Source organism: Chiloscyllium plagiosum, unplaced genomic scaffold (assembly GCF_037043375.1).
Source record: "Chiloscyllium plagiosum isolate Xiang-an unplaced genomic scaffold, Cpla_swu_hap1 HiC_scaffold_28, whole genome shotgun sequence".
Classification (NCBI taxonomy): domain Eukaryota; kingdom Metazoa; phylum Chordata; class Chondrichthyes; order Orectolobiformes; family Hemiscylliidae; genus Chiloscyllium; species Chiloscyllium plagiosum.
Window position 1 is genome coordinate 14,717,310 of NW_028270166.1, and position 25,946 is coordinate 14,743,255.

Sequence of the window (25,946 nt, forward strand, 5' to 3'; positions counted from 1 at the left end):
AGAACGGGCAAAATGTTCCACAAAACAAAAATCGCTGGGGGGTGTCATTCAAAATAATCAATGTCTACAAACATTTTCCTTTGCATATTAAGGACAAGTTTAATAGGATAAAGTTGCCAGTAAGATAATGATTGTAATAGGAAATAAATAAGTATCCACAATCTTGTGTCCATAAAAGCAGTCACCACACTTCATAGCATTTTGAGATATTTGAAATGTGAAATCTTTTTCTTCTCTATCAGCAAGTATTGGCGTCTAACATTCTATGTAATTGTGCAGTAAAATAATGACAAATTGCAAGCGATATAGGAACAAAATTTATTCCAATTTCAAACAGAGAATTTCAGGAGAAGGATATGAAAATCAAGTCCATGTTTCCATGAGGGTCAAGCAACAGAGGTCAAATTAAACTATTACAAAATTATGGCCGAAAAATACTGTATTAATAACCAGTAAGACCCTTCTCAGGTAATTATTGTACAAGATTTGTTTTACTTCAAAAACTAGGCCCCTCCAAAACAACAATACATGCATTAAAATGACACAATTTAAAAACAGCAGATATAGCTCTTAAATAGTTTAAAGTTTCCTTTTAACAGGACTTAATATACAAGTCCAACCTAAATTTCCACCACATTGGCACTTGTAGAGAGTCTGGCACTACAAAGAAGGGACTTGGCACACTTTAATTCATTATTCTACATAATTTACATTTGGTTTACTTAAAAAAAATCTGTGAAAGATCAGTAATACATATTTTAGTTCAATACACCACTGCTGATGGCTGCCATGCTTCAATTTTCTTCAAAAAGTTACAAGCATAAAAATACACAACAAAAGATGAAGTTTGAAGATTCCACCAAATGAATACTAAAATGTTAACAACCCAGGTCTATGACAGAACATTTACTTTGCATGAAGCCAGGACATTTACAGAGGTCTAATATTCATTCTATATACAACCTTACTGAAGCCCATGACAACTTTTCAGCTCAAAATGCATTATTCCCAAATAACTGAACAGGCTTATTTTTCCACATTTAGTTTTTAGTACCTTAAATATAGCAAGGACGCTTCTATGATTCACTGCGTTTAGGCAAAGTCTTGTCAGATTTTTGTTTCCATAATCTCCCTTCCTGCATATATCTCTGTTGACGATGATGCCCATTAGTGTTACTTGCTGTCTAGGCAATAAGCTGCAAAGAAAGATTTAAATTCTCCTGTCACCCCATTTTGTTGCTTACAAAACGTCTATTCAGCAATGCAATTTGGAAACTTAAGACAAAGTAGTTATTTTGTGGCTCTGCAGGAGCTATAGATACCACTTTCTCCATTAAAAATGGCCAGAGATGATGTATTGAGTATTTTCTCCCACCAACTCCTTTCCCAAAGGCTAACTAAAAATGATACGCAATTGTTTGCTTTTTATCATCATAGCACAAAAACATTCAAATTCACATCTTATTACTAAACTTGTCAGTTAAGTTCATCCATATGTTTTGCTTCCTCAAATGCTATGTTTATAATAGTTGCGCCCACTAACACCACCACACTCTACAGCCTCAGTCCGACTTGCTCTTTTACATTTAAACTCTCTCTTTATAGTCTTCAAACATTGCGGAATGTTGCCACATTCACATTTAGTGCTGCTCCCTTTTTAACATTGCAAGGAAAAAACATGATATCCTAGCATTCGTAATACAAATATAAAACCTACATTCAACAATATGGAATTTCTAACGCAAGATCAATCTTAAATGTCCCTGTGAAAATGAGCATAGCCAGGCCCCTAATAATTAATGCTGTAACATCAGTGTACTTAAGCACATGACAATAAACCTAATTCTAATAAGCAGAAGCAAAGGCTAAATCCAATAAAGAGAACAGGAATGTAAAGAAGAGTCTGGAAAATAAGGCTACCACAAATAAAATTAAATGGAAAGACACCAGTTGGTAAACTAGGAGCACAAACTAAATAAATACTCATTCCTCCATTCTTGCCAGGAACTTTAAATTTCTCCCCTTTTTTACATATATCTTTTCCATGCAGGACTGTGGGCTTCATACGTATTCCAAGATTGCACAAAAATATTCCATTTTGAGACACAAGTTACATACAAGTCAATCAGATTATTTATTTATTTCACTCTTTCTAATGGGCGAATTCCACCACCTTCATTTGGGAACTCTTCATGTCATAATAAAATTGAAAAATTCCAGGTACAGGCCAATGTTCCAACACTCAAATGCAATGCTTTGTACTCTGATCGAAAGTTAGTAACTCCTTTTGCAAAAGGCCATTTGGCACTTCATTAGTAGATACCTTTCAACATAACAAATGTTATACTATAAACATTACAATCTAGTTCACAGCAAAACATTCATCTGTAAATTACAAGGTGTAAGGACAACTTCACGCACATGAATTAAACATGGTAACTGACTTATGCTGTTGACATGAATTTGTTGTTCCTCATGGAACAGCCAAAGCGGAGGTGAGGGAAGCGAGATTGATTAGTAATTGAAAACTGCAAAACAAATGAATTTTTTCAGCAATTATTAATCCACTTTATAAAAATGATTATTTGGCAATTGACAAGGTAACAAAAAAAAATTAAGATTTTTAAAAATCTTAGCCCAAATAATTGTAAAATAGGTTTTAAGTTGCACCATTTTGTGCTTTTAAAAAAGTAGTTAGTTCAACAAACTGCATACTCGAATTAAGGAACATAAACATTTAATTGATTTTAGCTTGTAATAAAGGTTTTCACATATTACAGAAATAATCCCAATCCTCTAACATTTGCCTACCTGTACACGAGCATTGTTTCATATTTAAACAAAATACTCCGTCCATCACAATCTAGACATTTCTGATTAACTTGTTCAGGGATGTGACTGTACACCTCTGGAGCAGGTATGACTCGAACACAAGCCTTCTGGCTCAGAGGCACAGATATTACCACTATGTCACAGAATCCCTAAGCTAAGAAATAAGCAAGCAGTAAAGAACCATGGTACATTCAGTTAACATAGCTACTCAATCCCCAATTTCTCTAAATATTCACAGAACAGTGGCAAAAGCAGAAGCTTGCGATAGTGAAAGTGATGTGGAAAAATAGCCTAGACAGTTTTCAATACTGTAGAACAGATAGCCAGGAAGATTACTACAATAATGCAATTACTAATATGCCAGTATATTTTTAAAAATCAAACGTTTTCTTGTTCTCAAATAAAACAAATTAAAATAGGTTTTCTGACAGAAGCTTGGTCCCCTGGTTTAAATACAATACAAAAGAGACATTTCCCATTTAGTTTCCTATATTATGCAAGCATATGCTACATACATTTTATACATTTTTTGCAAATCTGGCTAAAAATTAAAACTACCTATCACCCTCAATTTGTTAAATTATTTTTCCTTATACAGGGACCCATATTCACAAAAGTAAATGTGCAAAAAGTGTAAATTGGAATCCCAACACTATGCATTCTATGTAATCTTTTCTGACTATGGGCCCATGTTCTCAACAACATGCTTGCAAGTTATGCATAACAACAATATTAAAACTGCACTGAACCCAGGCCAAGTATGGATCACCCAGTTAGTTTAAAACTTGCGTTTATTCTTAAAACTCTTGCATCCAAAGTGAAAGGAATTTTCCCTTGGAAACTCTAGATGACAATAGGTATAAAGTGAATCAAAATATTATTTACACAGGTTGGCTGGCTTTAAAGATAAAACAAGTTACACTTATTTGTCAAATATTAAGAGTGAAAATTAATGCTTTGCTTACATTTGAAAATATTAGATTTTAATTCCAACTGTGACATATATATGCTGACTTCAACTGACTAATCCTGACTGGAGGTGGGAAACTTATTCAAAAGCTAAATGTTCTGAAACTATCAAATCCACAACTACTGCAAATAAACCTCTTTTTAAAAAAAAAGTCAGTTTTTCCTTTCTAAGGGACTTGGGAAGATGTTGGTCAGCTATTTTCAGCTAAAAGTTCACCAACAACCCAGAGAAGATTGTTTAGGATTATTCAAGAATATTTTTTCTACCCTTTGAGAAAAAAAACAAAACTATATGCTCACAAATTCAGCCTCAGAATTTTGCTTTCACTGAAACAAATAGTTAATTTGAAATAAATTATAGAATTGCTAGATATTGAAAATATTAGAACATAATGTGACCGCTGAAAGTCTGCAACAGTCATCTGAAACAATATTATCCACCGCAAATTTCAATTTGTTCAATAGCATTCAAACAAAACATGTATACACATTGTACACAAGATGATACTCATTTTTAATTAATTCATTACATCTGAATGGATGAAAGGATTGCTACCATTTTAAAAAGCACGGTGGGGAAAATAAGCTCCTGCTGCATTAAATTCTGCAAAAGTCAACTCTAGAAATGTGGACATCGGTAGCATGAGGGCAAATATCTAAAATGTATCCTCAATTATAAGCATGCATATTCCATTATGTGGTATGTTTAGCTGAAACAATCTATTGCATGCTGACAAGTAAAACCTTTACGGTCTGTTAGATTTTAGACATTTAGATTGCTTGCAGTCAGGATAACAATATTTTATCAATTTTGAAATTTTATTGAGCAAACCTAGTTTTCCAAAAATCGCTATTAAACATACCCACATCCCTTGGTTAATTAAAATTTCATTATGTTTTGATTTCACTCTTGAATTGCACAAATATCTTATAGTTAAATGTGATTTTTTGAATTGTTATTAAATTTAAATATAAGGGGAGTAACAATCTTTGTTCTAGCCCTATAGAATAAAACTTCAGGGTGTCTATTACTGGCAAAAAAAATCATTTTGGGATTAGGTAAGGCACTCCTCTGCTTTACTTCATTGCCATAAAATTCAACAAAGATAAACACTATCTTATCTCTCCCCAGACAATTTCCACATTTTCATTTTAAGATCATTTTAATTGGGCAAAATTAGGTGTTCACACAGTCTAGTCCTGTCAAAACTTCCAAGACCTTTCATGTAAACTTAAGAGTAAGGAAACCTAATGCCATGTTACCATACTGGTTTATTAAAACAATGGCATTTAGTTTTTACAGAATAGTTTTGCAGGATATTGGAGTGTTTAGCAATGGTATGTAGTGTACACAATATTTGGCTGTTTTCGCAGCAGTCTAAGTAGACCAGAGACATATAAAACTTAGCAAAAACAATAAATTCTCTAACATCAGTCCTCCCTGACAGTTAGGTGTTTTAAATGAAATCAAATGTTTATGGCAGGCATTATTCCCACATGCAAAAACTCTGGAAACTTTTTCAAAAAGCTCTATAAATGTTGCTTTGGCATTTCCAAATTCCTTAGATTTTCTGTGGGTAGGCCCACAAGATCTTACAAGTTAAATGGTGCCACATTTATACTCTTATATGCATCTGCTCTGATATCGCATACGTTTAATTTTAGAAGATCCTTTTCAAAAAGGGCACTGAGCTTAGTGACTGCATTATGGCGAATGCAAAATCATAATACTCACCAAAAATAAAAATCAGTAATATAAACAGTTGTATTACTTGATTTAACAGTCAAGTACTAATCATATTTTAATAAATGAATTAATATTAAGGGCTGGAATGACATGTTCTTGCTACCACCTGTTTTCACACAGATCTGCCAATCAAAACCTTTAACACTTATCTGCTCTTCCATGCAATATGAATACAACATTTTGACAACATTTTGAAACCAAATAACTCTCTCACCATTACATTTCATTATATCAAATTCACAGCTGACAAAATCACAATTTCAACCACATTTGAAATAATGTCTACAGTTTGAGATTTATTTAGTTCTGAATCATTAGTCTGGAATTCCATTATTATAAAATAAAACAGAAATCAATTAGCTAAGATTATATTTTTAAGCATTGATACTTGAAAAAGCATTTTAGATTATAGTCAAACAGCAAAGTGCTGCAACTTTCAACAGTTGATGCTCAAACTCATCCTAATCTCTAACATATCCCAGTTGTTTTAGTGTGATTAAAAACTATTTAGTACTAAATCAATTATGATAATTTTGGATATGAAGCCCTTTTTGTAGCCAAATGCCTGGAGCAAATGACAGGGCACCCCTGCTGGTGAAGTCAGTAGGTACAACGAAAAGGCATCATTAAGGTTTATACACCAAGTATACTGAATAGGTGGCAGCATGATGATTTGAATGCAAGATAAACATGCATCTCCAACTACATTAAAAGAAAAAGAAAAGCACAGATCAGTTTTTTCTATAGATGCCATCTCTACCAAACCACAGTATTTAAACCACGAGTGTGGGATGTAGCAATTGTACCAGAAAGGCTGCCTACAACTTTTAACATTACAAAGTAGTCCTGATATTTGTTTGGCGAGGTCAAACCTTCTCAACTTAAGGTACAATATATTTATGGCACTGTGCAGCATGTATAAAAGCCATTCTTTCACTTTTGTACAGAGAAATCACACAAATTAAGAGCTGTGTAGTGCAACTTTCTTGCCACCTGCATTCCTATAAAACACAGAGGTCTTCTTTTCAAACAGGCCTGATATCATACCTATGTTTTAAAAAAAAATCTGTAAAAGTACCTGACCACATTAAAACTAACTTGCTATTAAACACTTTCAAGGTTAAAACCCCTCATCTGAAAAAAAGCATAAACTTTCAACTTCTGTTTAGCAAGTCACCCTAAAAAAGACTCCACAACTTGCCACTGTAGTGTACAGCAGTTAAAAAAAAATCAAAGTTTGGCAACAGCTGAGCATCTGTAAACCAACTCATACAGAAACATTCTAATCTGAAATCAAGCCTAAGTATACTGGTCCATAAATTAGATAAATACACTTATTTCTTTATACTAGATTTGGCTTCATTTGTTTGCCAAGTAATCATTATTTCCACATCTCAGGTTTCTAAGTACTTAAGCCAATTCCACCCCCCTCCCAGTTTCCATGATATTTGCTCAACCTGCTAATGCTTAGTGAGCTCCCATCTTTGTAGTCCATGGCTGAAATACAGCAAGTAGCAAACTATATGTATAACATCAATAATTTATTTTTAAAAAAAATCAAAAAATAAATCACAGTATCAATACGTTCTCATTGATCAGAAAAAAAAACAAATAAACCAGAAACAGTACATCAATTATGCAAGTGATGGCTTGGTTTCTGTCAGACAGAGCCCTGAAACATCACCACTGTGCATCACAGAGCAAATCTGTGATCAGACAGCAGAAGGAGCAGAAGGCCAGCAAAACTGAAAGAGCAGAGGGGAGGGGATGGCATTGCATTTTGATTTTGCAAGTGGAATAACACCTGCTATTCTTCATTTGAACAAGCATTAGAGAGATTGTAGCTCAAGCCAACTATCTGTTATACAGCTAGTTATTAAGTGATATTTGAAAATATGGAAATGTAGATTGGCACCCAAAAAGATGCACATTAAAAAGGTGTCTCCCTGCCCCTCCCCGATCCTGCATTGAATAAAACCATTTTCTTGTTTTAGAAGAAGCTACAACTCTGTGGACACACACAGACAAGAATCCAGGATGACAATTAGCAGTTTGCAAACTTCACAGATCATAACAATTGCGGTCATTATGGTTTAAATTTTCTTTTCTCCTTTTCTCTGGTCTGGTCAGACCAAATTGTACTCCTTTAGATTCAGCTGCAGAATTGTATCTTTGACAGCTGCAAAGACGAAACGGATGTTCTCTGTATCTGTGGCACATGTGAAGTGAGAGTAGATGATTTTGTCACTATCAGGATTCAGGTCAACAAACATCTTCAGAATGAATTCTCGTGCAGCCTGCGCATCTCTCTGTGGACCTATAAAACATAGACAAAATGGCAATTTTCTTTCCTCTTTGTTCATAAGTTCAAGAAAATAAGGTAGTACTGTTCTAAAATATTACCTAACATTGTAATGCCTGATAAGCAACCAATAGTTTCTTAATAATGCATAGCAATGTCATCTCAACTAAACTACTGCTTTACAATGTTGCAGTTCAAATTTTGGGACGCTGAGCCTAAATTCCCACTTATTTTGTAATATGCAGCTTTTCTTCCGATAAACTCCACATTCAGACCTTGCATTCCATGCATGTGCAAATTAACTAGTGAAGACGTAAAAACAGCATTGGTACACACAGCATCATAACATGCATGTTTGACAATGCCAGCAGAGCAGTTTGCCTCCTGGCCCAAAAGTCACGTTGTCAAAAAATATCCAGTTGGAAACAAATCATCTTTGCTGTTGGCAAGTAGATTCTGATTGGTTGAGACATTGTCTTGTGCAATGAAGCAGAAAATGGCAGTCACCTATCCTCTTGCATTGGAACAGGTGCAGTGCCTGCATGTGCTTTTTTCCTGTCTGCGAAGAACAGTCTGTATATGGAGCTTCCAGTACATTTAAGGAAACAAAACTGACAGTCTAAAATTGGTTTTCAGCATAATGCTTCATGTAGTGTGGGGAAATAGATGGTGACACCTTGAAAAATGCTCATATTACAGAGGTGGTGGTGCTGGATGTCTTGAAAAGCCTAAAAGTGGATAAATCCCCAGAACCTGATCAGGTGTATCTGAGAACTCTGTGGGAAGTTAGGGAAGTGATTGCTGGACCCCTGGCTGAGATATTTGTGTCAATGATAGTCACAGGTGAGGTGGCGGATGAATGGAGGTTGGCTAATGTGACGCCACTGTTTAAGAAAGGCAGTAAGGAAAAGTCAGGAAACTGTAGACTGGTGTCCTGAGGGACAGGATTTACATCAATTCAGAAAGGCAAGAATTCCCATGGCTTTGTGCATGGGAAATCATGTCTCACAAACTTGACTGATTTTTTGAAGTAGTAACAAAGAGAATTGATGAGGGCAGAGCAGTCGATGCAATCTATACGGACTTCAGTAAGGCATTCGACAAGGTTCCTCATGGTAGACTGGTTAACAATGTTAGACCTCATGGAATACAGGGAGAACTAGCCACTTGGATACAGAACTGGATTTATACAGAAAAGGACTGCCTTTCAAACTGGAGGCCTGTGACCAGCGGTGTGCCATAAGGGATTGGTTTTGGGTCCACTGTTTTGTGTCATTTATATAAATGATTTGGATGTGAGCATAGGAGGTATAGTTAGTCAGTTTGCAGATGACACCAAAATTGGAGGTGTGGTGGACAGCCAAGAAAGCTACCTCAGAGTACGAGATCTCCATCAGATGGGCCAATAGGTTGAGGAGTGGCGATGGAGTTTAATTTAGATAAATGGGAGGTGCTGCATTTTGGGAAAGCAAGTCTGAGCAGGACTTATACACTTAATGGTAAGGTTCTAACGAGTGTTGCTGAACTACGAGACCTTGGAGTGCAGGTTCATCGTTCCTTGAAAGTACAGTCGCAGGTAGATAGGACAGTGAAGGCGCCATTTGGTATGGTTTCCTTTATTGGTCAGAGCATTAAGTACAGGAGTTGGGAGGTCATGTTACGGCTGTACAGGACATTGGTTAGGCCACTTTTGGAATATTGCGTGCAATTCTGGTCTCCTTCCTATCAGAGGATGGTGTGAAACTTGAAAGTGTTCAGAAAGGTTTACAAGGATGTTGCTAGGGTTGGAGGATTTGAGCAATAGCGAAGGGCTGAATAGGCTGTGGCTGTTTTCCCTGGAGAATTGAAGGCTGAGTGGTGACCTTTTCGAGGTTTGTAAAACGTTAGCGAGTTTTAAGAAGATTTGTAGCTCAGGTTGAGGTTCTGGATGTAGTTTGGCCGCTGAGTGGGAAGGTTTGCTTTCAGACATTTTGTCACCATTCTAGGAAACATCGGCAGTGAGCCTCTGGATGAAGCGCTGGTGGCACGGCTTGGGTTGGGGATGTAATTTCCTGTGGTGAAGTCAGATCCAACTGGAATTCTATCAACAGACACATTGACTGTTGATCCCAATTGATCCCAATTGATCCACATTGATCCCAATTATCACCTCGAGAAAAATAACAGGAAATGACATCACCACAGGAAATGGAGTCACCAATCCAAGAAAGCACAAATAGAAAGCAGGTCATGTCACAAGCGTTTCATCTGGAGGCTCACTGATATTACTTAGCATGGTGATGAAACGTCTGAAAACAAACCTTCCAGCTCAGCAAGCAAATCTACATCCAGGTTTATAAAATTGTAAGGGGCATGGATAGGTCTTTTCCCTGGGATGGGTGAGTCCAGAACTATAGCGCATAGGTTTTTGGTGAGAAGGGAAAGATTTAAAAGGGACCTAAGGAACAACTTTTTCACACAGAGGGTGGTCTGCGTATGGAATGAACTGCCAAAGTGGTGGAGACTAGTACAATTATAGCATTTAAAAAACATCTGGATGGTTATATGAATAGGAAGGGTTTAGTGGGATATGGGCCAAGTCCTGGCCAAAAGGACTAGATTAGGTTAGGATATCTGCTCGGCGTGGACCAGTTAGACCGAAGGGTCTGTTTCTGTGCTATACATCTCTATGACTCTACTCAGGATTATGGAACAAATGATGTCCAATTGTAGACTGATATCTATTATTGAACAATGGTGAGACTGTTTCCATGATGGGGCTGGTTTTGGTACAATCAACACTTTGCTTGCCCCAGACAGCAGATTTACTATCTGATATGATATGTCTGTCTTTAGAAAGCATGGCATAGGTATCAGGGATCACACCAGCACTGAAAATACTCATTACTAGGCATAATTCCTTGCTGGCTTGACAGTAGCATTCATTAATGGCTAACATCACTCATGTTATTATGGTAGGAACTGTTGCTCAAACATTCAAAATACCTTACCTTTCAGGGTATCTTGAGATAGACTGCACTTTTCAGGAACAAAAGTGACAGTTTTAGGCCTATTCATAATTCTGTGCAATACATAGACAAATGATCCAATCATAGTGGCCATTATCTCACAGCATGGTTTTGATTCGCGATATATTACCACAGAACTAACAGCGAACAAATGGCTCAGGTCCAATTTACAAGGTTCCTAATAAAGCCAATGTTATAGCACACTGAACTGTAGGAATCTCAACACCAGTTAAGGTAAGTTTGTGGTAGACAATAGTTAAGAAATTAGCCAAGAAGTTCTTTGCTATTGTCTACCGCAAACTTACCTTAACTGATGTTGAGATTCCTACAGTTTAGTGTGCTATAACATTGGCTTTATTAGGAACCTTGTAAATTGGACCTGAGCCATTTGTTCGCTGTTAGTTCTGTGGTAATATATAGCGAATCAAAACCATGCTGTGAGATAATGGCCACTATGATTGGATCATTTGCCTATGTATTGAGAACTTCCTGGCTAATTTCTTAACTAGGACATCAAGGAAATGGAGCTGATTTGACAGCTCCGTTTCAAAGATGAGTTTGAATATACAAGATGGAACCCATTAAAACATGAAGGAAATTCTTAAATGCAGCACTATATTCAAACATAGCAAATCTATTAGAAACATGGAAGAGGTAGGAGATTTGAAGACAATTTTCTCATGGGTGTCAAAGGTGTTTGTGCTGGGATCCATGGCAACACCATCTAGTTGACATACCTTGCACTGGTAAAACTGAACTGAGAGTTGCACAAGTTCAAAGATTCTCAATGGCAGCTGGCTTGGATCACCATGGCACGGTGCTGTGTACAAATGTCTATGGCTTTCTAGAGTGACACACTGAGAATAGGCTAACAATGTTAGATGTGCACATGAACAGTGCAATGTTATCAATGAATGTCTTGTATACCTCTTGGCAAGTATGAAGGAACTTTTCACTACATACGTGGAAAACTGGTTATAGCAATTCACCGAGCCATATGGCCAGTTCATGTTGCACAGAACCAGTCATAAATAAGCTCACTACTCTTACACAAGTCCAGCAAACCTTTTCCTTTAAGCAAGACTATCTACTCATGCTAAGCAATAGGTAAAATGGATACAAATTTGGACCAGTCATAAAGATTGTATTGATATAGTCATGCCTGTTAAGGATGACATTTTAAAAAAAACAGATTCATTGGGGCATTGCTGGTCAAGTGAGCATTTATTGAGTAGAGGACAGTTCATTCTCAACCATACTGCTAAGAATCTGGAGTTACATGGTGACCAAACCGGGTAAAGCTGGCAGATTCTCTCTTCCTTCCTCTCCTATCCACCCCAAGAACACAAGTGAACCAAATGGTTTTTAAGACAATTGACAGGAGTTTAAATGTTGCTATTGTACTTGTATTTTATTCCAGATTTTTAATTGAACTAAAATGTTACCATCTGCCTAGGTAGTTTTCAAACCAGACATCAGCCTGACATCAGACATACAGCGACATCACAACTATGCTTCCCTCTCTCCCATTCTAGTCCCATTGTCATGGATATCTGAGTTGACCATGAGGCCTTGGCAGTACTGTCAACATTTAAGCTGCATCAGAAAATCAGTCAAGTAATCTGGAATCCTGCAGTATGCGCACCTCAGTTCAGCTAAGCACGTTTTCTAAGATTCACCATCTTCAGTGGATAGTGGATAACAGCTACCGTGCTCGGACTAGATGAGTTCAAACTCAGTAACAGTGCAATTCTAAGTTTGTAGAGCATGTGTCCCAAAGACTGATATATTTTATCAAATAGCACATCCCTTTGGCTATTTGCAACAATCAACCCACCCAAACAATCCATGTTTATGAAACTTACTGCAAAGTGTTACAGATTGGAAGTGATTCTGCAACTGTATATTTCTTATATATAATCCTGTGTGCGCAAAGAGTTCAAATTGCCAGTCAGACTTACTCTACAGAGCACATGCAAATACTGCAAGCTACATATATTAATACACAAGTCTCTATCATTTCAGGCAGAATGGACATGCACACACTGCACTTGTTTGAATGGAACAAAAATAGATGAGTCATATTGTGGTTCAGTTCTCAGGGCAATTGCCAAAGTTTGGCCTAATCAAACTTTAAATTAATTATTAATAGAAAATTTGCAGTTGAAACATGCCGCTCAAAGAATGCAAAACTAAGGCAGATCTAAAACTAGCATTTTTAATATCCTTACATTGATATTTCTATACCTTTGATTCCTCGTTGTCTGAATATACAAAATTACATTATCACTCTGTAGTCATCATACAAGCAGCAAAACACCTCGGCTTTAAAAGTCTGATTATGCCATTTCTTGCGAAAGATCAATGCTATTTTTCTCTCCTCCAACTTCTCAAAAATCTCTGAAGGAAATTCACATACAGGAAACACTACTCACCATCAAACTCAGGGAAGTAGTCAACCAAATGGGAGTACATAATCTTTTCTTCCAAGAGATCCTTCTTATTTAAGAAGAGAATGACTGAGGAGTTTTGAAACCAGGGATATGTGATTATCGTCCTAAATAGTGCTTTGCTCTCCTCCATTCGATTCTGGAAATATGGTTACAATAACTGTTGAAAACTACACCAAATGTTGTTCTGATGAGTTTATTGTAAACTTCCATTCATAAATTTTCATAAAGATTTTAAGTAACAAGAATTATTCAAAGCTTATGTAGTATTTAGTATATCACCACCACCAGAAATTAGTTTCCTTACATTTAAATATTCAAAAAGGGTCTAAAATTTATGGGTACCAGACCACAAAAACTATTTTGCCATATTTTCACTTTTAACATACAATATTTTCAATCTATTAAAGCAGTTTTCACTTCACATTTTAGCATCTAATGCAACACCGGCTTGAAGACTGTCGTGAAAAACAGATGTACCTCATTATCAGATTCTACAAGAACCTGGTCGTATTCACTAAGTGCCACTAAAAACATGATGGATGTCACGTTTTCAAAGCAATGAATCCATTTTCTTCTTTCCGACCTCTGGCCTCCAACATCCACCATTCTAAAAAAGACATAATCAAAGTAATATTTAAGAGTACATACAGTATTAAATTATCAACCAATATCCTACAATACATTAAATATAAAGAATTATGCATTCACTCAGTATAACGTGATCGATGAGTTTTTTTTTAAAAAAGGATTTTACACAATATTTCTACGACGAGCTTTCCAAAAAGATCACTTGATAAAGTTAAAAAAAAAATCGCCACTGATTTATAATGCCTTTATCTAAAACAAAATATTATACATCTATTTTAATTCTTACTAAGTCAGAGTACTGTCTGCAGCGCAGAGCTCCAAATAACAAGGAAAAAATACTAAGTCTTTTGAAAATACACATTGAAAATGCTTAGTAAGAGAAAACACGATTATGAAAACTGACTTGAATGACTGGTTCTTATTTTTATTTGTAAAATGCAGATGATTGTGTGACAGGAAAGTGTATAATATCATGAAAAGGATGAGACAAGCTAGATGTAGTAAGGCATTTCCAGTGGTTGAGGAGTCAAAAGTATGCTGCCATAGATAAAAGATTTAAAAGCAGGGAAAGGAAATAAAACAGTTCTTAAAATGATGGTTCTTATTTAGGTAAGGCAAAAAAGAACTCTCAGGATAGAGCAGTAATCCCAAATAACATTTGCAAATACTCCAAAATGGTAGCTTTTACTTTTACTAACAGCAATAGGAATAACCCTTTCTTTTTCCTTCTGACTAAGAAAACCAGCTAAGGCAATCAGTTGCTTCACATCTGCTCTCTACCTCATACTGCAATAATTTCTCACAAATCACTCAAAATTATTAACTCCAAATAAGCAAGAAATTGTAAGCATTCAGATTAATATAAGAAGGTGCTAGCAGCAGATGCAGTCAAAATGGTACTTTTCAATTACCAATGCAGAGCAGGTACAAAGGCATAGACTTTGTGAAAGGAATTACGTTAACACCACAGTTAAACATTTATTTGAATTTAATTACTGTGAACATTAACACAGACCGCAAAATGTAAAATCAAACTTTTAATCCAAGCAGTTAATGTATATAAAATACTTAAAAGTAACAAGTTTGAAATGGTTTTAACAGTCACATTAAACTGTTTATTCATTGTGCAACATCTAACTGGAAGTAACATGAAAAGAACAAAAATATCTGAGAGGTCTAACATTTTGAGATGGTTTAAGATGCCAACCCACAAATCTAACAAACAGCACAGCCATTTTTTTAACCATGCCAGTATCCAAATAAAATGCTTAAATGGGACTCAAATATGTTCTTTCATCTCTTCAGCAATAATCTAAATTATAGCATTGATAATCAATTTCCTATAATTAAAGAGAAATAGTTATATTTGAGGTATTTTATCTCAGTCATAATGACATATTCCATGAAGAATGCATGAATTCAATGGTAGGCAGGAATTTCTTCATACTAAAATAAAGATGGCACAAAGTTCCACTGATCCTGCAACTTTTCTGAAATGAAACTCAAGTATTTAATTATAAATCATTGGAATCTGTTACATTAAAAAGGCAAACAAAAGGAGAAATTCATTACCAATTTTTCTTTCAACTTTTTAGCAGCTGGTGCTTCATATATGGAACATACCGGACAGCAGCAGAAGTTATATGCCCACAAACAAAACCTGGCACAAGGTCAGGCCCTGCAATTTAAAAATTTCTTCAAGCTCTATTTATGGTTAGGTGAAGGACCATTTTATTCTATTTTTACAAAACAATAATGCTGCTCACACATTTTCACCACAAATCGTATTGTGCAAGAGGGTAGGTTAAACTTTCATGACCCTGACATAAAAGTTTTCAGAAACCAGAACATAAATGAAAATCAACACATCAAAAGTTTTAAGGGCAAAGAACAAGGAAATTTGAATACTAGCTTTCTTATAAAGAAAAGAAAGCTTCTAGGCAGAGTGTCTTTAGTCCCTGGTGTATAGGACATGGCAGCTTACCAGTTTGACAAATGATGCCTTGTAGAGGTAGACTAAAATAACACTACAGTAAACTGAACGACCTAATTTTCTATGGAAACGTCCTATTTATCCATAGACGACTTCTCTTAGTATTTCCAATCTAGTATAAATGTGAACTGTTATTAAATTTTACTTAAGTTCACTTGTTCAAATCAGCTTTACACCAAATAAATCATCTTACAAAAAACAAAGAAGAATAAGGCATAAATTCACAGCAATATTTTAGTTTCCTTTTAAAAATGAAAGGACCAAATTCGTTTCAAAAAGTATTAGACAGATTTCAGTAAAAACATCCATTTCCAGAATGAGCATGCACGAAAATGCAATGCAGCAGATAAAATCAGTTACGGATTTTCAGGAACCACCTTCTACCTGAAGATGATGCTTTGCAAGTCGAATGGGTATTCAATTATCCCTGTTGTTGGGATTCGAACTCTAAGGACATCCTGTTGAGTGGGCAGATAGGCAGGATCCGATATACGATCCAAATCGCTAAGATAGCTATAAATGAAGGAAAAACACATTAATACAAAAATTATAGCATTAAACACCCAACTATAAACGTGCGAATGAGCTTCCCAATGTGTGTTATGAATATCCCTTAGGGGTTATTTTATTTTCTAAGAGAGATGGAGAGGGGTGGACAGAATATTTTTCTTTGGTGACCTCTGTATCTCAGTGAATTTTACAGCTACATCTAGTGATACAAGGAGCATGCTCTCAGGACAATCGAGCGACAAATTTTATTTCACCTGCAGCCACATAATCTAACAACAGTTGACAGTCACTTTGACAATACAATGCTCAAAGAGAAAAGAAAACATCTTACGTATGTTTAAAATGTTCTTGCTCATCATCTGCAAAACAAATTTCTGGAAAAATGAGACAGTAACACAAAAAACTCAATGGAAAATTAGCCTTTGCTGAAACCATTGTGAATTAATGCTGGACAAAATTATGTGGGGACAAATCAACAGTAAAAAGGGGGTGTTGGAGTTATAACTTGGATAAAACATTTAGAGCAGCCAAATAGCACAGCAGTTTCCTTCTTTACCCAAGTGATCACAGAACTGAATGAGAATAAATAGGCAAGAAATTGGTTTATTTTTCTTGCATGATCAGCTTCATTAATTGAAATGTCCTACCTTTCGGTTAATCAAATTACCATCCACATCTCATCCCACACATGGCTGTCACTGGCAAGATTAGTCTATATTACCCATTAACAGTGAAAGTGGTGGGGATGGGGTCACCTTCACCTGTTGCAGTCCAAATATTGAAGGTGCTGCACATGTTTTTATTTCAGGATTTTGACCCAGTGACAATGAAAGAAAATCAGTCCACGCCAGTGTTAACAGAACATGTACAAAGCAGAATTTGGAAGTGCTGTTGTTCTCATGTACCTGTTGCCCTTTTCCTTTAGCGGATAGTGGAGGTTCCCTTTGAGGACATGAAGACCCTTATATTGAAAGGAAATTTACACTGTAAAAACGTACTTGAAGTTACATTTCGTTAATTTCAAAATCTGCAGAATCACTATTAGTAGTATTTGGGCTTAACAATCATCAGTGATGTTAAATTATGTCAAATGTGATGGAAGAAGGTTAAAGTCCAATTCAGCCATGTCTATGCACCTGGTGTAAATAGTTAATTAGTTTGCACTAGAATGGTGCCCAGTCCTTGCTATCCAAAGGTCCCAGAATCTGCTCATGATATTTATACATGCAGTGGAATTTTCCAATATGTTGTTTAAAGTTGAGGTGAGTGCGAAAGGCAATGACGAACATGCCACCCCTACCACTCAAACTCAAGCTGTTTAGCGCACAGTAGTTAAAGAGCCGAATGACGAGCTTCTCAGCCCATCACAGGTCTCAACACCGGTGTTCAGGTTTCCAGACAAATTAGAGGGCTCAATGGGGGCTCAGCAACAACAAGGCAAGTACTTTATATTTTTCTTTCTAGCTGAGGGTTGCAAGAAGAGTGAGCAAAGATAGCTAAGTGGTGGCTTTCAGAGAACAAATCCTTGTTCTCCATCTGTCTCCAATTGCCTTGTCTGAACAACTGATGGAATCCCAGACAGCAGACAGGTTGCAATACTTCTGCAGTCAGGAAACTAGCTACCTATGTTGCCTGCTGGGAAGTAGGTTATTGGCAAGTTAAGGCACTTAGATAGGTATTACTTGACCACTTAATTGGTTTTTTTGGGGAGTTAGGAGTCATTCATGGACCTTCCCACTCAGAACTTAATTAGTAAGATGGCAATAATCTCAAAGGTTAATCTGCCCAATTGTTTTGCTTACATGTCACCTCCAGGGTGGGAAATTAACACCCATGGTGCCACAGTGTACACGACAAAATATTTTTGAAAAATAATGACGTTGGCGAAATTTGAGAAGATTTGTAGCTCAGGTTGAGGTTCGGGATGTATGTTTGCTCGCTGAGCTTGAAGGCTCATTTTCAGATGTTTCATCACCATACTGGATAACATCGGTGAGCCTCCAGATGAATCCCTACAGTGTGGAAGCAGGCCATTCAGCCCATCAAGTCCATACCAACCCTCTGAAAAGTATCCATCCTATATTATCCCTGTAACCCCACAGATCTCCTGGCTAACTCACCTTGCCTTCACATCTCTGAGCACCATGGACAATTTAGCATGGCCAATCCACCTAACCTGCACATTTCTTTGACTATGGGAGGAAACCAGGGCACCCGGATAAAACCCATGCAGACAATAACTTACTTCCCAGCAGGCAACATAGGTGGCTAGTTTCCTGACTGTAGAAGTATTGCAACCTGTCTGCTGTCTGAGATTCCATCAGTTGTTCAGACAAGGCAATTGGAGACAGATGGAGAACATGCAATTCCACACAGACAGTCGCCTGAGGTTGGTATCAAACTCAAGACCCTGGTGCTGTGAGGGAGCAGTGCTAACCACTGAGCTACCACAATGGAAAACAAACCAGTGAGGGAATAAAAGGATCACAACTAATTCAGACACACCACGACTTACACTCAAGACAGGGGTGTCAGCAACTAAATTTCAAAAGACCAAGTTTTGAGCCAATTAATCCATGGTCTTTGTTCACAATGATCAGAGGATTTTCGGAAAAACGTGTACTGGTAAACATCAGAAGGTGGACTTAAACTGGGCACACCACTCAGATGATCAAGACAACAGCTGACTATGCCACAACATGTTTTATACGTCCTTCTGCAAGGAGACACTGATCTGAGCCTTCCAAAGGAGTTAACAACAAAATTAGGCTGTTTGCTCAAACTATCGCTATGACTTAGGGCTCATGTTAGTGACTTAGATGGGGGTGGGCAGCATATGGGATTAATAGCTAGGTTGCATCGTGATATCATATTGCATATCTCAACAGAGACCAAGACTGAACAGAACAAAGCCTCCATTACATCCAATTCAACCATGCTTCTGTGTATAGTCTAACTAGTTAAGTTTTTTTTAAACATTTCCTATAGTTAAAATCACACAAAGTATTGGGCATGAGAAGAAGCTTCTCAACAAACAAAATGGTATGACTACAATCTTGGATATTTTAAATTGCCAATGAATTGATCAACATCCTCAGGATGCAAATACACATTACATTACATATTGAAAAGTACCACTATCCCACCAATTGTATTCTTAAATGTATCTTGCTGCTTTCCCCCTCTAACTTTTAAGTGTTTCGTACTTCAGTCATCACTGATAGCTTCCTTTAGTAGGTACTCTACTCCACTTCATTTTAGACCACAGCCCAATTGCTTCTATTTCCACTTTCAATTGAGTATGAGGGTTTCCCTATTTCACAAAAGTTTTCCAGTCAAATTTTCTTCCACTTCAACATCAACTTTCATTATCACTGTATGATGCAACAATAGCTTGATATAAAGACAGCACAAGCCAATCTTACCGCTCTGTGTTACACGAATTGACAGAACAGTTGCTATGGAGAACATCAAAATTGTACTACGATTTCTACTTACTGTCAGGGGATAAAAACTGAATGCTTCAACTTTGAACACCATCTCAAACTGGTTTTGAAAGTAAAGAATTAAAAAGCATCTCTTAGAAGTGCTCCGTGTTAAAAGCAAAAAAATAAAATTATGTGGCCTACTGCAATATTTTGTTTGCATGTGTACAATATATGCATGCTACTGGAAGCATGAATTAATTTGACATGTCCTGCAGTATAGAAAGTGAAGTATGATGTAATGCCACTTTACAAGGCTAAGAGGGTGATCGTTTTTAGTGTAAGATTATCTAAATTTAAAAAAAATGGACCCAAATAATAACAGAGGATAGCTTCAATCAGAAATAAAGGCTGGAATTTTAAGCATTGACATTTTCTTGCATCAGATTTGAATAAATGAATCAGGAATACAAAACTCTGTGGCGTAAGGAAGTAAGTTTGTTAACAGCAATTTGAATTTTAGCTTGTTTTCAAAACTGAATGTCTATATTTAAACGCATAAAACTGCAGTTTCAAGCTGGACAAGCACCAAAAGGAACCAAGGAATTCTTTTTTTCCACAATTACTGAAATTGGAGTGAACTAGTTTTAAGCTCATTTATAATAAGTTACCTTCAAGTTCAGAATGTTCAGTTTCCACTGCTCTTTGAGATAATTAAAATGACATCACTTGTAGTGAGGGCGCTACAAAAGATATGCAAAGTTTTATCTTCCCAAAATAAATGGATTTTCAAATTGGAGTGAAGACTTCTTAAAATTTAATCAGAAAGTAGCAAAGCATTCAACATGACAAGGCAACTACCAAGGGCCCAATGGACAGCGTATAAGTGATTGGATTCGCACAAATTTAACGTTCAATTCAATTTTAGCAGATCACCTCTGCAAAATAAATCTTGTTTAACAATGTTTAACTCAATTAGTTCACAGAAAGCCAACAAGATGCATGCTGCGAGGCTCAGACACTGAAGCAGACCATATCCAAATGCATCAAGACCTGGACAATGTTTCAGACTTAGGCTGGCACATGGCAAGTAACATTTGTGTTCCACAAACGTCAAGCAGTGACCACTTCTACCAAGAGAGAATCTAACCATCAGTCTTTGGCATTCAATAGTGTTAGCATCCCTGACTTGCCCCATTAGCAACATACTAGGGTTACCATGGATCACAAACTGAACTGGACTAACTATACAAAGACTGTGGCTAAAAAGCAGGCCGGAGGCTAGAATCCTAGTGAGCAAATCACCTCCTGACTCCCCAAAGCACACATCAGTAGTTTCATGGCAGGCTCATTTACCTGAATGAGTATAGCTCTAAGAGTCAAGAAACTTAATGGGCGGCACAGTGGAAAATGGGCAGCACGGTGGCTCAGTGGTTAGCACTGCTGCCTCACAGTGCCAGAGACTCAGGTTCAATTCCCGCCTCAGACAATTGACCAGAGGTGAAGCGGTAAATGTAGGGGAATGGGTCTGGGTGGGTTGCTCTTCGGAGGGTCGGTGTGGACTTGTTGGGCTGAAGGGCCTGTTTCCACACTAAGTAATCTAATTTAATCTGAAAAAAAGCTTGACCCGAAGCAGGACAAGGCAGCCCACTTAATTGACATCATAATCACCAACATCTACCACTTCCTCCAGTGATGCTCAGTAGGAGCAGTGTGTACCACCTACAACATGTGCTGGAAAATGGGCGGCACGGTGGCACAGTGGTTAGCACTGCTGCCTCACAGCGCCAGAGACCCGGGTTCAATTCCCGACTCAGGCGACTGACTGTGTGGAGTTTGCACATTCTCCCAGTGTCTGCGTGGGTTTCCTCCAGGTGCTCCGGTTTCCTCCCACAGTCCAAAGATGTGCAGGTCAGGTGAATTGGCCATGCTAAATTGCCCGTAGTGTTAGGTGCAGGGGTAAATGTAGGGGAATGGGTGGGTTACGCTTCGGCGGGTCGGTGTGGACTTGTTGGGCTGAAGGGCCTGTTTCCACACTGTAAGTAATCTAATCTAATCTAAAAACTCTTAGCAGCTAACAAACCTTGGGCCAATTCCATCCAGAAAGTCATGGGCAACAGATATATGGGAATGCCACCAGTGCAAGCTCCCCTACAAGTCACTCGCCATTCTGAGTTGGAAATTTATTGCCATTACTTCAGGCCAATCCTGAAACTCCTTTTCTAATAGCACTGTAGGAATAGCAACAGAAATGCACAGCAGCAGTTTTAGGCAACAATTCACCACCACCACCTCAAGTGAAATTATATGTTGGAAATCAATGCTGGCCCAACCAGCAATACTCACATTTCATGAATAAATATGAATTAAATGCCTTCTCAAACAGTTGTAGAACTGACAGTGCAGTACACCCACAACACTGTTACAAGGGGGGGGGGGGGGGGAATTCTTTCAGGATTTTGATCCATTAACAGTGAAAGAGCAGCGATATAGTTCCAAGTTATGATTATGTGGCACTTGGAAGGGCACTTGCAGGTGGCAGGACTCCCAAGAATCTGCTGCTCTTGTTTTAAGTGGTACAGGTCACAGTACCTGGGTGAGTCACTACAGTGCCTCTTGTGAATGGCATACTTTGCCTTCTTTGTCCTGATGGTGCCTATTTGGGTATTGCTGGAGCAGCACACATCCAGGGAAGTGTAGAGTATTACATCACTCTACTGATTTGTATCTTCTGGATGGTCAACAGACAGTGGTACAAATGCTCCTAAATATTGCAAAATCATTCACAAGCATCCCTAACTCTAACCTATGACGGAGGACAGGTCATTGATGAAACAGCAAAAAATACCTGAACTAAGATACATAAGAATATAAGAACTAGGGCCAGGAATACACTATCTGGATGTTCAAGCCTGCTCCATCATTCAATAAAATCATTGCTGATCTTTTCGTGGCCTGAGCTTCACTTATTCTCACTTTCACCAAAACCCTTGATTCCTTTACTGTTCAAAAAATTACCTTAGTTTTCAAAGCATTTACTGACAAAACCTCCACTACTTCACTGGGCAGGAAATTCCATAGATTCACCAACCCTCTGGGTACCACCCTGAATAACTCCCACAGTCATACCAGAGGACTACGACTGAACCCCAACCCCAACCACAACCACCTTGCTTTGTCCCAAGGTTGGCTCCAAGCAGCAAGGAACTTCTCTGCTGATCTCAAATCCTAATGACAGGTTCTGCTTAGGCTCTTGGATACCATACTTAGTCAGATGTTAACTGGATATCAAAGGCAACCTCTGTCACTTTATCTCTGGAGTAAAGCTCTTTAGTCCATATTGCAGACTTGCTTCAAACGAGATCAGAAGGTGATAGGTCTTGTGGAACCCATATTAAACAATTTGTTCTGGTCAATAAATGCTATAAATTGTGCTTAATAACACCAATTGACATCTCATTACTTGGTTAATGATTGGGAGTAGACTGATGAGATTGTAGTTGGCCAGATTGGATTATTCTTGCACATACGAATATGTTAATTTCTTAAGTCTATTTCACTTGTAGTAGCAATGAACAGGTCCAAGTTCTCTGCAAAAGTTGAAAATTTCATAAATGGACAGAATTGGATAGTCAATGCTTTTGGACACGTCACATTTTATTGGCCAAATCTGTTGCTATCACAATCTTTCGTAGAGTGGCTGTCCCTTTATTTTTTTATGTGGAATGAAAATCAGACACAGAAAATACTTCATCTGTGAAATAATTGGAACATTGTTAAGAAAATCCAAGTATCTGAAATCTCTAAATGGACTACCAATAATAATTCACCAGAATTCAAAACTTTATCCGTTCAGGAGGTAGGATATCTAGTTCAAGACTGTAATTTGACATTGAGGAAGCAAGAGTCTTATGCTATATCTTTAACTAAGCCCATACATTTTTAATATCCTCTTGAAATACTGATTGACACCAATTTTGATGATTCCACACAGTATTCCCTTATTATCTCTTTCCTTTATACTGTACTCCAGAACCTATTTTTCCAAAATATATAAGATAGGTATTACAACTGTCTTGATAAAGTGACTTAGCAAGCGTCATTCTTCACGATTGTATGAACAATTTACTCAATTGTTATTGTCTATTTGAACTGTAATGGCATAGGATTAATGATCTGCCATTTAAGGGAACCCCAACACAAAGGTCATCTCACCTAGGCATTGTTTGGGAATTCAAGATCGGCAGCAAACTTGAGGAAATGATTACAAGTTCTGTGAAGTGCACTTGACAGACAGCTGTTGTTGAGGGTGGAAATTGATCTATATCAAAATGTAACAAGTCTCTATTTTTCAGTTCTTTTTTGTACCATCACACTTCAGTCTATGTAGAACCTGTAGATTATATTATTTAATAAAACCAACTGATACTATAGATGCAGCCCAAGTTCAGTAGAATTTGCAATATATTGCCTTCTTTTTACCCAAAAACGCATTGCTGAAAACAAGGCACATTTCGTAAAACCTCTTTGGTATTTCATGCAATTGTCCTTATGATTATAAGCCAAAAATAAACAACACTTACACTGTATTGGGGAGAAAGTGAGGTCTGCAGATGCTGGAGATCAGAGCTGAAAATGTGTTGCTGGAAAAGCGCAGGTCAGGCAGCATCCAAGGAACAGGAGAATCGACGTTTCGGGCATAAGCCCTTCTTCAGGAATGAGGAAAGTTTGTCCAGCAGGCTAAGATAAAAGGTAGGGAGGAGGGACTTGGGGGAGGGGCGTCGGAAATGTGATAGGTGGAAAGAGGTCAAGGTGAGGGTGATAGGTCAGACTGGGGTGAGGGCGGAGAGGTCGGGAAGAAGATTGCAGGTTAGGAAGGCGGTGCTGAATTCGATGGATTAGACTGAGACAAGGTGGGGGGAGGGGAAATGAGGAAACTGGTGAAATCCGAGTTCATCCCTTGTGGTTGGAGGGTTCCTAGGCGGAAGATGAGGCGCTCTTCCTCCAACCGTCGTTTTGTTGTGGTCTGGCGATGGAGGAGTCCAAAGACCTGCATATCCTTGGTGGAGTGGGAGGGGGAATTGAAATGTTGAGCCACAGGGTGGTTGGGTTGGTTGGTCCGGGTGTCCCAGAGGTGTTCTCTGAAACGCTCCGCAAGTAGCCGGTCTGTCTCCCCAATATAGAGGAGGCCACATCGGGTGCAGAGGATGCAATAGATGATGTGTGTGGAGGTGCAGGTGAATCTGTGGCGGATATGGAAGTTTCCTTTGGGGCCCTGGAGGGAGGCGAGGGGGGAGGTGTGGGCGCAAGTCTTGCACCTCCTGCGGTTGCAGGGGAAGGTGCCGGGAGTGGAGGTTGGGTTGGTGGGGGGTGTGGACCTGACGAGGGAGTCACGGAGGGAGTGGTCTTTACGGAATGCACCTGCACCTCCACACACATCATCTATTGCATCCTCTGCACCCGATGTGGCCTCCTCTATATTGGGGAGACAGGCCGGCTACTTGCGGAGCGTTTCAGAGAACACCTCTGGGACACCCGGACCAACCAACCCAACCACCCTGTGGCTCAACATTTCAATTCCCCCTCCCACTCCACCAAGGATATGCAGGTCTTTGGACTCCTCCATCGCCAGACCACAACAAAACGACGGTTGGAGGAAGAGCGCCTCATCTTCCGCCTAGGAACCCTCCAACCACAAGGGATGAACTCGGATTTCACCAGTTTCCTCATTTCCCCTCCCCCCACCTTGTCTCTGTCTAATCCATCGAATTCAGCACCGCCTTCCTAACCTGCAATCTTCTTTCCGACCTCTCCGCCCCCACCCCAGTCTGACCTATCACCCTCACCTTGACCTCTTTCCACCTATCCCATTTCCAACGCCCCTCCCTCAAATCCCTCCTCCCTACCTTTTATCTTAGCCTGCTGGACAAACTTTCCTCATTCCTGAAGAAGGGCTTATGCCCGAAACGTCGATTCTCCTGTTCCCTGGATGCTGCCTGACCTGCTGCGCTTTTCCAGCAACACACTTACACTGTATTGTCCTGATGAATGCAAGACAAAAGACTTCAACAAAATGTCTTTTTTTTTAAAACAATACTCAAGTTTAGTACATCCAATAA

General features: G+C 38.2%; 1 protein-coding gene across 1 annotated transcript in view; it reads right to left on the bottom strand.

Moving 5' to 3' along the window:
* Positions 1-299: 299 nt before the first annotated feature.
* The window catches only part of LOC122565383 (guanine nucleotide-binding protein G(q) subunit alpha), a 112,747-nt gene continuing 87,100 nt past the window's right edge, over positions 300-25,946 (bottom strand). The window contains exons 4-7 of the mRNA XM_043721311.2: positions 16,277-16,405; positions 13,789-13,918; positions 13,294-13,447; positions 300-7,865 (exon numbers count right to left, since the gene is read on the bottom strand). Coding sequence (XP_043577246.1) covers positions 7,675-7,865; positions 13,294-13,447; positions 13,789-13,918; positions 16,277-16,405 — 604 coding nt within the window. The 3' untranslated portion in view covers positions 300-7,674. The remainder of the gene's footprint in view (positions 7,866-13,293; positions 13,448-13,788; positions 13,919-16,276; positions 16,406-25,946) is intronic.